The following is a 14,961-nucleotide window of genomic DNA, read 5'->3' on the forward strand; positions in this document are numbered from 1 at the left end:
AGTGGTCAGAACTTTTCACGCTCTGTGCCCCGCCCCCACAGCAGGGTCCCCGAGGGAAGCCGCCCACCATGTGAGAATGTCCTGTAGATTAGTGTGAGCGAATCCGTCACTCCCCAGTGAACAACAAGAGTCAGCGACCTCAGCGCTGCGCTGCCCCTTTGCAGCTACTGTGATACCCGCTCCGCTCTGGAACAGACAATCCACCGTCACCGCATCACTGATTATTAGTATGATTTTGATACCCTTTGAATATTTACATATGTTATTCTGTGCGAGTCCTGCATGTGATTGACTTGTCTTTTATTGTTTGGCTGAATTTTCAATATTGCATTCATTTGCTGTTGTTTTTACTCTATGTATTATAATGAAATTAAAAGGGCAGAGGGTGCCATGGAGAGTGAGCGAGAACCGAACATTAAGATGTGGGAAAATGTTGCACGCTCAAATGTTGACTACCTGTTGCTATGGCAATGGGTTTGGATCCTGCAGGCTGCAGGACTCTTGCTATTTCTAAATAAAGCTTTTTTTCTCACCGATCAGTGGATGAAGATACTCACAGTTGAAACTAATCTTCTGATTTTTACCAATCTGTGTAAACACTGGCGCTCTGCGATATAATACTTACTGCTAAACCTCCAAAACAGCAGTTACAGGATTATAGATGAGTTGATGCACAACAGAGAACACATGCTTTCCTTCGGCTACATGTTTTTTGCTAAAAGAGTCAAATGTAAATGCTGAAATTAATATTGATTACAAAGTATATCTTAGTCATTCTGGCGGACACACTATGTGCCGATATGCTATAGAGTTGTAACATTCGAATTGACACTGTGCACCACCATCACCTCCAAACAGCATTTCATCAGCTCCCAGGTGACAGGAGCAGTATTTTCCCTAAAAGTCAGACTGTGTTCGATGAAGCCTTCTAGTCCTTTGTTGACCATAAAGCAAACTAAATCTTTCCTTTTCCTTGTCAAGAATATAAACAAAACACTTATACTGCTGATATTTATTAGATTACTGCAATTGGGGGGATCAAGTTGTCTTTTTAACTGCGTAATGTTTTCATCCCTTCTTTAAAAAATATTATAGATGCTTAGTGCAAAATGTTTTTTGCACTACTCCCAAGATGTATGTTCTGATTTGGTCCACATCCCTAAAGAGAAATGTTGCTTTAATACTATAAACTATGCTACCTTAAACTCTTTTGTTTGGTTCTGTCATCCATAAAAAGGAAATTTCTGTTTAAGCCTGAAAAGAGATGAGAAAAGACCCCTTGTCCTCCATGTCTTTTGTCCTCGTGTGCTGTCTAGTAACACAGTACCTTTATCAACCTGTGGGGGGAGCCTGTGTGTGGAGAAAAGAGGGTAGAAATAGGTGCTGAGACCAGATATTTGATGCCTGTGATGGGGACTTCCATGCTTACCTCAAGTGGGTTTGGGGCCATTTCACAGACAACATATTTAGTCCTTTTTCCTCCCACGCGAGAATGCAGCCGTCTTACAGTAAGCAGCCAAGTCTATTAAACAAACATTCCTGTGTGCAATTTGCAATGCGCGGTGCCTGACTGTGCTTCCTGGGGATGAGGGAGTTTAACCTGACAAATATACAGTAGGAAATGCTTATAAAAAATATCTGGGCTTCGTATCAGGTTACGTGATGCCTGTTTCTAGGCAACAGGGAGTTAATATACAATTAATAATATGGGAAACTGCTACCTGGAAAAGCACTCAGTGGTTTAATTTGCTTGGGAACTGTCTTTTGTCTGGGAATTGTCTCTTGTGTCTGTACTAATATAACTGATATTTTAGATATTTAAACTTGATATAAAAATTAACAGTTTGAATTAGAGCTTCCTGTAAGGCTGAAGTTTTTAATTACTTGCAGCAGATGATTTGCTATTCCAAATCATCACTCATGCCATTTTAGCAAGCATTTTGGATCTATGCTTGTAAAAATCAAGACAATATATGTCTAATCTAGTTAGACTATAACAAAATTGGCTCCAAATAAAACTGGCTTTGGGAGATGAATGGCTTCTCCAGCCTCTTTCTAGTTGGTACAGTGGGTGCTAATTCAAGGGGTGACCGCTGAGCTAAGCAAGCACAGAATATTTGGCTGGAAGAGGACAAAACTAAGGGAAGAGTGGCATTATGTTCGTGTGGTAGGAAGCAGTGGAATGGCCCGCTGTACTGTCTTTCTTGTCAGAGCTCCCAAATGACTTTTTCTGACTGACTCTGTGCTTGAATTACCAGGGCAAAACACTCAAGAAAGGGCAGATAGAAGGGAAGGTCCTCACTGGTAAGTATTGTTTTCAACTGACTATTCATTTTGTAACTTTACTTACTGTGTTCAGTGCGCCTAAGTTTATCTTCCTCATCTGTGTTGTGTAAGATGTACAATATACTGCGTTAAATTATATGTTTTCAGTCAGAGTAATTCCAGTTTATTATTTCAGACTTGGAGCATTTTAACTTTATTATTGTTTATGTGTAACATTTAAGTTGAGAGTCAGATGTGAAACCAGAGAGCAGGAAGCTGCATGTGTTTACTGTCTTGCAGTGTTGATGTTGATGTTGTTGGTGACTTGATGCTAACAGTTTTGTCAAGCAAAGAAATTATTGTTTCCAAAATTCCTTGTAACATGAGCATTTGTTTTTCACGAGTCAACCTTCAGAACATGTCAAATTTATGTATAAATTTACCTACAGCAGCAACACACACACTCTCTCACCAGAAAGGTTCACAGAGCAGAATGGGCTTTTGTGTTAGAACAAAACCTGTTGAGCGCATGCACGCCACGTTATAATGCTCCACAAAAGCAACAACCTACTATTCTTGTTATTTAATTAGCTTCAAATGAGACTTATTGTTAACACAATTTCTCTTGGACATCCTGGCTTTCCCTCAGTATTACATGCTCCCACGTTGGTCCAGCATGTGGGCCTACAATGGAAGCGAGCCACATTAGTTATACAGCATGCTAAGGCTAATTTTAACAGGCTAACCTGCAAAATAAGCAGCAAAACAGCATACAAAAATGGCAAGACTTACAGCTTAAACGTTAGAACATCCATCACAGACAGCTGGTATTGATCTCTCATTGAGCTTCAAATCTTTCTTACTATTGGTCCTGGTTGAGAGAGAATTCTCCTGTTGTTATAGGCACACTTCCATTCTCAAATGATGAACATATATGGATATATACCATAAGTGCAGATGGTCACTTAGCTAGAAGTAGTGCTATGCTAAACAAGCCGCAGAAAATGTCACAGGGACAGACATATCAGGCATGCTTTTAAAAACACCCATTTCCTGATAGGTGGAGCAAGGACAAAAGGAGACGGTGGTCTGTCCTGTTATTTTGTGGGTCTCTTGACACAGTGGGGACAACGGCTACCACTGCTTTATTGTAATCTAAAAAACAATCCACATGTATGAGGAAGATGTTTTTGACTTGCTGATGTTTAGCAACCTTTTATACTGACAAGAGCTGGAACATTAAACATTTAACCCAATATTTCATTGCCTCATTGTGATAATCATTCAGCAATCAGACGCTCCTCTCTCAGATTCTTTGTTTTTCCATACAGAATATGCTCGTCCAACTCCGCCACAGGCGTCTGGTTTTCACCGCTACCAGTTCATGTTGTATGAGCAGCACCCAGATGCACAAGTGACGCTCACCGAGCAGGAGAAGTCATCTTGCGGTAATGCCTCCCCAACACTGCTGGCCTCTGCAGTGTCATCTATCATATACCAACACTGATCAACACAACTGCTGTTAGTTGTTGAATCAGCAATAGGAAGATTACACCATTAAAACTGAAGGTCCAAACATTTCCTCTCAAATTAACCACATGATACATTTGTTGGTTTTGTGGTCTAGGAACCTTTATCAGCTACAGCAGTTCTATTTTTAAGCACTGACAAATAGATTATTTTCTGTCAAGTTGTCATTTTACAATATTAGATTGATTTAGACATTGCATCATTTGTTTGAGTGGGCTTAATCCTTTATTTAGTGTGAAATCTTTCCATATTAGGTTTCGACAAATACATCCACTGCACTTCTGAAGCTGCTGTTATTAATGTCCCCCGACTCCGTCTCACCACCTTTAAGCTCAGGCTTTGGTCCTTGGCTGTTTCGTCTGGATACCTGTCATTACGCGTAACCCACAAGCAATTATGACCATTTGATTGAAGTATTTGCTTTAGAAAGATCTTCTACTCCAAGTGCTTGATCTTAACAAGGGAAATGTTAATGAGGTTAGTGAGTAAGTCTGCTGCAGTGTTGATGCCTGCGGGGTTAAGGCAAGTTTTGCTGGCTCCCACACACACCTGCACGAGTCTTCCTGACCACATCTTGTTAACCTCTGCCTAACCTGAACTCTTTATCAAGATTTAATCACGTTGATGTTCATATTGTTAGCCGGACATTTTTCTTAGTTTTCCTCTGGAAGGATGACCGAGTTTGTCTGGCAGCGTTGTTGTTTTGTTTATACTTTAGGTTTTTCTGACTTTTCCTCCCCCGGAAGAAAAGTCTCTTGAAGGTGGGCAACTACACTCGGATGTACAGTACGACACCTCACAGGAGGCGTGCCCATCTGTCTGTTCTAGTCGGGTCACAGCCGGTGATTTGATGGGAGATCAGGGCGGTTTGAGACTTCAAGCGCTGCGGCCGTGAATGAGTGGAGCTGCCAGTCTGTGCTGTTTGAAGTTTTGACAGCTATGTCAGCAAACAATCCAGGCACATTAGGCTGAGGTCTGTTTGATGTTGAAACCTCTGGAAAAAGAAATGTCAAAAGAGATGTACTTTGGAGTATTTTATGTATTCGCACTCACATTTGGGGAGGTTGCGATGAACTCTCATCACATTGTTAGGGTATTCACTGTGTCAGAACTGGTTAAGCTGAAGAAAAATAACAGCATGAATAATAGCCTGCTATTTAGAATATTTTAATATAATTGTGGGTAAAATAAACTGGAGCGTGCTCATTTTCTGCTTCCAGTGCCGATACAGTAGTTGCCCCCACATTATGAAGTGATTGAACTGAGTGGATCCACCCATCCTTAATCTACTGGATGAGTTTAACTCCCGCTGTTGTACTTCCTCTCTCCTGCAAACTGTTCTCTCTCTTCAGGGGAAATGAAATTAAGAAATTCACTCATGGATAATCAAATGTTTCATTTGATGGGTCAATTCTGGAGAGGATAACTGCCCTTGTAAAGAGGGTAATGGAAATAGACTGCATGACATATTAAGAATGAAAGCCCAGTCATGGTTTATGAATAGAAAATATTCAATTTTCGCAGTTATTATTGGTTTGCCTGAATTCAGCGATGTACCTGCTGTATTATTATCGGCCTCCACTCGGCCATGATGAGCACGGTATTCCCGCACAGACAAGAGGAACGGAGGGAATCCCATGTCTCCCCACCTCCTCCGTTAAGTATGTTCACTTATTAGCGTCTGTCCTCCCTCCATGTGGTATGACACAGAGAGCATTTTTCATAGCCCATGACATTAATTGATGTGATTTGCAAAGGGAGAGCATTTAGTCGTGGGTGGGAGACTCCTAATGATCGTTTTCCACTTCCAGTAGCACAGTCGTTGACTCAATTTTGTCACAAATTTGACGTCTTTTTTTCTTTTCATCTCGAACCATCACTTGACTTGTAAAGGGAGGGGGTGAAAAAAGATAGGTGGAGCTGGGCTGTTGTGAGGAACCGTGGGAGTCTGCTGTGCCTCCTGTGTTAAGGTTATGAATGTGGGTCAGTGAACTGATGGAGACAGCTGGTTTGTTAGACAAGGAACTACAGGGGGGCTGCGCTCTTGGCACCGGGCACAGGGGCGTGATCATAGGGAATCCCCTTCTCTCTGGCTCAGGAAGCCTGTCCCTGACTAGAGACTGCCCCTGTGCCAGGGTGGGGGGCAGGCGTGGGCACACAGGCCCTTGTGATACTTGTTAGCCACTTGGCAAGTCCTCAATATGTCCTGCTACTGTTCAGTGCCACCGAGTCAGTTTGTCAAGGGAAACAGTGTTGCAAGGCTGGGGCGGGAAATGCTGAGGCCTTTCTTGTGTTGTTTCAGCCTACACGGTAGTTTGCACATAGACTGTTCACACATCCAGCCCCCTGTCTCCTGAACAGGACCACAGCAGATGCTGTAGATTAATCAGAAACAAAAGCTGCTTGAAGAAAAACATTAAAGGATAAGTTCAAAATTAAAAATTGATTGTGGTAAATAACAAGGGAGTAGATGTACGTGATGATCATGTTGTGTGAATGAATGGATCACAGCGGAGTTAGCTGCTGGATGGTGCACGTTGCTCATCTTGCCTCCTAGAGCCCCTACTGCCAGCTCAGCACACTCCACAGTAATTGAAGCCATTTGCAGTGTTGCAGTGTGGTAATGGGCAGATCCATGTCTACCACCCACCCACAGCCTCTACCATTAATCAGAGCTGCGTGGAGTCAAGAGAGCCAGGATTTGGTTGCTACAGCAGGCCTGAGTTTCAGCCAGGAGTCGGCTGCCTTAAAGGAACGCTTTGACGTTTTGAATTTTTTTTTTTTTTAACAGACGGTTGACGGATTCTGGGTAAAAGTTTCTATAGATTTTTTCTCAACTCTCTTCATCCATGAACAGCTTCATACTGTTGTTAAGATTGACTAAAACAATTTATTACCAGGCAATCCACAGGAAAATTATTTATCTCCATCATTTTTCCAAGTGTCAGTTTTCAAGATAGATTTGCTTCTTTTCTTTGTCACGTGTTTGGATTGTTGGACAGATAACAAATGGGATTTGATTATTTTACCTCAAACTTTAGGAAACTGTGATGGGCATTTTCAGTATTTTCTTGTAGTCTATAAATCAAATTAAGCAATTAATCAAGAAAATAATCACAGATTTATTAATAGTGAAAATAACAAGTACTTCCAGCAAGGGTTGAAGACATCAGTTCATTAATCAATTGGACGGTTGGCAGAAAACTAATCAACACCATTTATAATAATTGTTTGGGTCACTTATCAAGCAAAATGGGAATCGAGATTCAAATACAGAACATTCTATAATAATTACTTATATTATTATATTATTTACAGTGATAGTCAAATATAATATGGAGTCCCTGCAAAGGGATCTGGTAACAATATAGGCTCCTATATTAACGGCAGCCAGCCAGTTTAACACGGTTCCTCATCCCAGGCCGTCTTCCCTGCTTTAGCATCTCTGATCCTTGACATCTGATGTCCACTAAGAATTCCCCCTTCATGACATTAGGATTGCGTTATTATGACTGTTGTGCGATACAGCTCAGTAACACTCTTTCCCTGATACGGCTCCTCTCGCTCTGCTGCGATGAACAGGATCACTTGGTTTTGAGTATTTTTGAGAGACTATAAGAGGTTTAACAGGGACACCGCCCACACTACTAAATGTAGCAGTTCTGTGTCACCTCACAGCAGTCCTGATCTTCCTGCCATACCCAGACGGAGAAGCAAGGTGGAAACAAAAGGGGAGGCAGGAAGACTTTAACATCGCCCTCAGGTCCCACACTATCTGTCCTTTCCATGAGCAGGCAGATGGGAGAGGTGGAAACACGTCTCCGCACCACAAACAGACACCAGCCTATTTTAAGGTCACTTGTAAGTCTAGGCATTTACAGGGTACCAGCCAGCGTGATAGCACCAGATATTGTGAATTCGCCTCATTTTGGATTGCACCCAGTGATTGCACAGCTTTAGACAGGATTATGCGTGTAAAGCCTTACAAGCAGCTCCTGGTTCTGACTCTCCGTCTGATCGTTAGTCACAATAAAATGATCTTCAGTGTGACATTCTCCGTTCGAGGATGTGTCGCCTGACGTTACTGTAAGGCAAGTTTGCCTATGAAAAGGGAAAGCGAAAGTTTGACTATTAATGCATGACTGTGATGAGAGTCAAATCTGCCACATGGCTCATGAACTACATCCCCATATTCAGTGTAAAGTTTGTTGTCGCCCAGCTGCCTCACCCCTCAACTAAGTGCTACCTCTGAGCGGTGAGGGACCTTGCTGTGGACGTGCAGGGGAGTTTGGGGAAATGCAGAGGCGGTGCATTATCACCCACCGAAGCACAGGCCACAGGGGCCACTGGGGCCATGCCCTACCATACAGACAGGTCATTTGACTCCATTGCCCTCACTTGATTATTGGAGCCCTTTCTGCAGGCAATCCTCATTCACAGAGAAGACCTGGCAAGATTCAGGTACTCATCTGCTCTTCCAGTTATTATTCATCATCTTCCCCAGCTGAGCTCAGAACGTGACCTTACCTCATGACAAACCCTGCACACACTGAGGTGTAAGTCTCACAAGCTAAACATGTAGGGAGCGTCTGGAAGTGTGCGCATGGGCCCAAATATAGTTGAGCAATTATTTGATAATACTGTCATTTTATGTAAGTTTTCTGTTCAGATATGTACAATAAATGATGATATGATAAGAGTCAAAGTCAGTAATGTATTCTGAAAACAGCCAGAAAAATCACAGCCTTGAATAAGACATTTTGTTTGAAATGTAAATGAATCCTTGTGATTTGCTTCTGCATTGATGGGAGGTGAGTGCACTTGGCAGCACCAAAGTGTATTTCTTCTCCCAGATCTCCTCCGCAATGGCAGAGGATACAAAATGTGGCTTGCTGATGGCGAAAACAGCCACAGCGCAGGCCTGTAAAGCAGATGCAGCCAGAGGTGAAAAGCAGCTATGTTTCTATCCAGGCAGAGTCAGACTCGAACGCTAACTGTGAGACCATTCTCTCTGCAGATTTGGACCATTTCAATAGTTGGCTTTCTTTTCAAAAGATCAACTTTCTTGCCCTATTCTTGAGCATCTGTTAATGTAATTACTCCTCATGCGGAAATACCAGAATGTCAACGATATCTCTAGATTACGATGCACAGCATTGTCTGCTATACACCCAAACACACTTTCATTCTCTCTAGAATCTGTCAAAATTTGCAAGTTTAAAGCATGCAGGGTTTTGTTGCCTTGGAATGATAATTGTGAATTTCTCTTTCTTCCTTTTTTTTGTTTTTTTTTTTTTTTTTGTAAAGGGAGGAGAAGCTGCAGGGAATCAGCGGTTGTCAAAATCTAAGAAGTGATATTGTCATACCAGCCGGATGGCCGTCTGGTGTTTGTTTAAAAGGGGAGGGAAGAGAAAAAGCAGTCCAGGCGATTGAATCATATCTTCTTGCCAATACGTCCTTGCGTTCCCACCTCCATCATTACAGCAACATGTTTTATTTTCAGCAGTGCTGTTCTCAGTGACTCACATCCCAGAGCCATGTGCTGCTCAGTTAGGCTTCAGATCCCTTAAACATGGGCCGAGCGGTCATGAGAAATGCTCTTGTAATGCACCAGAGATTGCACTCAGACTGTGGCTAAATTTATGTAGGTTATTGTTAGGATAGAAAAATGTTTTCTAATAAACGCGTGAGGTTTAACTAGTTTCATATATTGTGATCCATCCACAAAACGTTTTTGTGTCAGCCTGAAAACAAACCAGGGTTTTTTTTTCTCATTCCACCTCCAAATATCTCAAAATACTAACAGATTTCCATCTTTATGTGTCATCCTGCTCCCTTAGGTAAATGGGATCTTCAGGATTTCATCGCAAGGTTTGATCTGGGAGAGCCTGTGGCCACCCTGCAGTTTCTCACCCAAAACTACGAAGACTGAAGATGTTCGGGTGCCTGAAAGATGCTGTATAAGACAAATCTGCCAGTACAATGATTAATATAAGATGTTTTCCCTCTTGAATTAAACAGCATCAGTTCTTCAGTGCTTGCAACAGGTCTGCCCTCTTTGCTTCTTTCTTATCACTGAGTTAGAGAGAGATTTCCTCTTTGTGTTACGCCAGCTGTTGGGTTTTGATGTTGCCCCTGTATCTCTGTCATGTGGTCTGGAGCAAAGGATTTGGGAGATTTTGACCTCACTGGGGATTTCTTATTAGTTTCCGAACGCTGTCGACAAGAGAAGGAAGACGGCCTGATATCACAACTCAGTGTGGAAAGAGTTGATTCTAATTCAGGGGCGGAAACACGTCAGGGCCAAAAAAAGGAAGTGGGAGGTGAAACCAAGACCGCAACACAGCCGGATGCCGCAGTGGAACTTGAACCAAAATACTCTACAGAGTGACAGGGCAGGGGGAGGGGCTGCTAGAGCCTGCGGTGTATTGGGTGAAGGGAACTTACTGTTTGTGCAATTGTTTATCATATTTCCACTGACCACTCTCAATTGGAAACAGTGAGGTGGTTTCATGTCCTTGATTGATTTCTGTTTTTTTTTTTTCTGTTCTGAAGTGAAAGCTGCTCTAACACATGTTGAAGTGTCCTTGAGTGTAACTTTGGGACGATGAACCCGCTTTGAACTTCGGACAGTTGCATAAGAGTCCCACCTGGCAGGTCTGTAGAGGATGGTGTGGATAAACTTTTCAACCCTCTCACGAGGAGATACTTTTCAGACTTCACGGGTCTTTGTAGAGGGTGGGTCAGAGTGCCCCACCCCACCCCCTATGAGGAATATTGGTTTCTAACCAGCAACTCACCTCTGGGAGTGGTTTGTATCAATACCCCAGATGTCTGAAAAAGGCTGGATTTACATGAGGGACTTTGATGTTCTGATGATCAATCTTTAGTTGGTGGTTTCATTGACCCTAATTTGGTGTCTCATCAGTGGGCTAGGCAGGAGTAGGTAATGGAGGTTTTTGTTCCTTTGGTGGTTAAGCCAGCCTTGGTAAAACCCCTATGTGCCCTCTCGATGAACTCTGGGAGATCAATGATCAAATTGTCCTGCTTTTGCTTTGTTTGCTTCCCCGACTTAAAAGTCAAAGCAGCCACGTCTACAAACAAAACAGCCAAAACAATGCAGATGAGCACACAGTTGGACAGACAGTCCACTGCTTTTGAGCAAATGTGAAGTATCCGTCAGTTGGAATATCGCGCCTGACCTTGATTTACCCATCTTATTTGACTTATGAAATCACATTTTTAACAATTGGCAAGTGGAGCATAATTCCACACTCATTGTGAAGCATGCCAAGTGGGAGAGCATTCTTCCAAAAATCCCACCTACTTGAATCCATCAGTACACCATTGAAATGCCAAGATTTGTACTTCTAAATACACTTTGCATTTTTTTTTCTCCCTTATATCTCAGAGATATCCTGCCAAAACAGCTGGGGTTTGCCACTCAGCTCCTTGAATGTGTTTATTTTTACGCCAAATGTCAGGAGAGTTGAAATATTCTGATTAAGAAAAACTGACAGCTGTAGTTCAACGGTGCACAGTATATTGCTTTCCCTGAGAAAGAAAAAAAAAAACAAACAACAAAAAAAAAAAATAAACTACTCACATCCCCTGATGATATGGGAAATGCATTTAATATTTTCTTAATTTATTCAAACTTATATTAATTAAAAAGGAATTTGTATAATCAATTCAATTGCCTAACCGGCACTAAGTGATCTAATATGCATATGATGACTTGAGTCTCCTGATTCTTCTTTTCTGTCTGCTGCTGAAGAAGTGCGGGAGGTTTATTTCAGTGGATAATATCTTGCTGTGAGCATTGGCAACATGAATTTGAGTGTGACATCTGTTCAATGCATGTCAGCAGTATGCTCTGCTGTCCACTCTGCAGCATATATTTTCTGTTCATTTGACTCCCAACAGCCTGGGATTGTTCTGCAAATCTGAGTGCAGTTCAGTCCACCTGGAAATTTTAATTCTCATGAATCTCTTTGGTTTTTCCCTTCTATTAAGTGCTTGCCTGTGACCTTTTGACCTCTGAAAGGTGTGTTTTTGCTGAGGTACCTGTGCTGATCTTCATTCTGTATGTTTTTCATCCCTCCTATTAACTGGAAAATGAAGCGCATGGAGAAGATAGCAGTGACTGTGTACACACACGGTACGTAGTCTCTGCTGATAGCGGTCGCTCCATTGAAAGTAAACAAAAGGCCTGAGTAGCATGGCATCATGGGAGTTGTTGTCTTCACTGTTAAAAACTTCAATTTTAGACATTTTAATGCGGAAATGTTACATACTAATATCATTAAACGGAAACCAAGCACCTTTATGGATGGTTCAGTTATGTGCAACCATTGCACTTCAGCTTAAGAATGTTATAATGTAAAAAACATGCAACCAAAATTGATGCTGATAAGCTGAAATAAAAGGGTTTTAGTGCTCAAAAGAGTCAGACTTTGAAGATATGAGGTCTTTTTTGGGATAATTTACTTGTTAAAGCATCATTACCTGAAGACTGGTCAGCCTAATCAGAAAGTATTTCCCAGTATACACAATCGCCAGTAACAATGAAGTCATACGCTTTAAAAAGTAAAATAAAACATGCAAACTTGCTGTTGGGGAAACTGACAGCATGTCGCCTTTTCAGTTATTTAACTAACAGCAAGGAACAACAATTTCAGCCCTCCCCATGAAGCTTGGAAAAACAAAACTAATTTGACTGCATATCCACATCATCTGGTTGGTTCCACTGTGTTTTACAATGAGCCTGTGCTTCCATGGAATCCCCGTATGCAAAGGAGCCAGGACACTGCAGTCAAAGAGATCTAACGCAACAAGCCGTCGTCAAACACTGCAGGTGTGCCCCACATGACCCAGCTCACAGTCGAGGAAATAATCCTGGTACAGGTAGGTGTTCCAGCCGGGCTGGCCAACTTTCCAACCGCAAACGCCTCCCCTGAAAAGAGACACCGTAACACAGTAAATCCTCACACTCACCTGAGGGTATTGTGTCAACGCTTTGACACCATAAACATGACAGTTGAGGCACCCTTTTTCCGTGGATTTCTCCCGTTGCATTGATCAACCTTTTTTTGGGACAAAAAACAACAGTGTAACATAACTGACTGCAATGACCCTGAAATAAATAAAACCTTTTATAAGCTTATAGACTCACGTGGCCTTTGTTCTGCATTACATTATACTGTTGAGTCCAAACCAAATATAACTAATACATCTGGGTGTGTTTAACTATGTAACGACATACATTTAAGGGATAAATTTACATGTACGTTGTCAAGAGATGTGGTAGTTCTTGTTAAGTCAGGTGAGAAGGTTTTTCACTGTAGTCATTTCTGTTTGACTGAGTTTGCTTGATAGAAATCAAACTTTCAATAAGCTGCCCAGAGCTGTCGTGTCCAATCCAAAGTGTGTTTGTCTTTTTACATTCATTTTTGTTACAAATAGACGTGGAACACAACACTAAAAGCCTCTCAACATGCGGAATCTCGGCCAGATTTGACAGTCACTGTGTCACAAGCTAAAAACAGGCACAAAAATAAAAAAAAATAAATATGAAACAACTACAGAAGTGTTTAAATGGGGCCTTCACAGATACAAGTCTGAACAGCTCAAACTCAAATGACTGTTTTCACTTGTGATGCCTTTTGACCTGGAGTAATGTGGAAGAAAGTGATGCAGCAGACCAGTTTACTGAGTGAGTCAGTGTGAGGCAGATGATTAAGTCAACACTGGCCGTTTATCTTTACTTGGACGTAAGAGTGCTCCGTTTTCAGTCAACTCCATTGGGTCATCCATGTGCTGATTGAAGGTATAAGAGTGGCAGCAGGACACTGCTGCTCATGAAACACACACACAGACACACACTCTGAGGACTTTGCCTGTGGTAATGACACACACAGGATCACTGGCTGCTCTGTTTGTGTAAGCCCCCTAAACACAGAGCATGATTCAGACTAATTCTCCCACACATTCTGTTTACACTTCTGGTTCATTGAGGTACTATTAATTTCTCAGGTCTGAATATTCAGGCACTGACATTTCATTCAGTATTTTTCTGAGAATTTTGCAAAGGCCCGTGTGTTTTATATTGTCGCAGCTGCAGCCTAAGATGTACGAACTTCATACCAAAAGTAAGCAGATCTTCACTATAAGCGATTAATTCCACAGCACAAAAGCTAAGAACTGATGTGTTACCGATACACGTGAAATCAGCAAGGGACTCCACATCGATTCTCAGCTGTTTTTGGTAACGAACCCAATCATAAGGGGATATTTCAGAAACATAATAAGGCAACCAGTGTAGACTTTTTTTTTCACATGTTGGCAAATTGGTGAATAGCGAGCCATGACGCTGTGTCAATAGTCATCTCTGAGAACGTCTGTGGCTTCCGATCACTTTTCCACTACTACTTCACCCGGAACTCTCATGTCCAAATACAGACACGAAGGGGCGGGGCCGGACACTTGCCTTATTTGGAGTTTCCACTTAAGCGGTCACTTGGGCTCCAAGTCAAAGCAAGCCTGTGGATTTACAAAACTCATGCAATATTTACAGGCGATTAACTCCTTCAATTACTGTGTTGCTGCAACGGGTTTGTGAACCGGAGCTCTGTGTACAAAGTGTGTGCACGTTGCACACTATCCAAAGTATTTTCTTAAAGTAAAGCCAAAAACAAACAAGAACAAAAACAAAAACAAAACTGCGTCCAGTAACTGGTCAGTGACGGTGGCATAACAGGGACGCTGTAGGCCTCACTCAGGTTGTCATCCTCAGTAGTCACCACATGCTCACACACACACACACACACACACACACTCTGCATAAATAATGTGCCTTATGCTACACGGTGGATATCATAGTGACGGACAATAATTACAGAAGATAAGAGGCTGTGGTGTTTTCCACCAGGGAGGGAACAGAGGGGGATCGCCGGCTCTTGCCGCAGAGGGACGCAGCTGGAAGTGACATGTAGATCTTGTTAACTTTGTATCTAGCCCGTCTATCTGTCGGAGCCTTTTGCCTCCACTGTAGTTTCCACCGACTGACGCGCGGAGAGCCTGGCGCTGGGTGCTCTGTCCATATATGGTCATCTACGTCACGCAAATGTTCCATCCCCCTATTTAATACGGGCAAACTGGAGTCCC

The 14,961-nt window shown here is 42.2% G+C and overlaps 1 protein-coding gene across 1 annotated transcript in view; it reads left to right on the top strand.

Annotated features, from left to right (window-relative positions):
• The window catches only part of LOC124058169 (phosphatidylethanolamine-binding protein 4), a 49,624-nt gene extending 39,785 nt beyond the window's left edge, over positions 1-9,839 (top strand). The window contains exons 5-7 of the mRNA XM_046387132.1: positions 2,259-2,304; positions 3,597-3,713; positions 9,636-9,839. Coding sequence (XP_046243088.1) covers positions 2,259-2,304; positions 3,597-3,713; positions 9,636-9,727 — 255 coding nt within the window. The 3' untranslated portion in view covers positions 9,728-9,839. The remainder of the gene's footprint in view (positions 1-2,258; positions 2,305-3,596; positions 3,714-9,635) is intronic.
• The last annotated feature ends 5,122 nt before the right edge of the window (positions 9,840-14,961 follow it).

Source organism: Scatophagus argus, chromosome 4 (genome assembly GCF_020382885.2).
Source record: "Scatophagus argus isolate fScaArg1 chromosome 4, fScaArg1.pri, whole genome shotgun sequence".
Classification (NCBI taxonomy): Eukaryota; Metazoa; Chordata; class Actinopteri; family Scatophagidae; genus Scatophagus; species Scatophagus argus.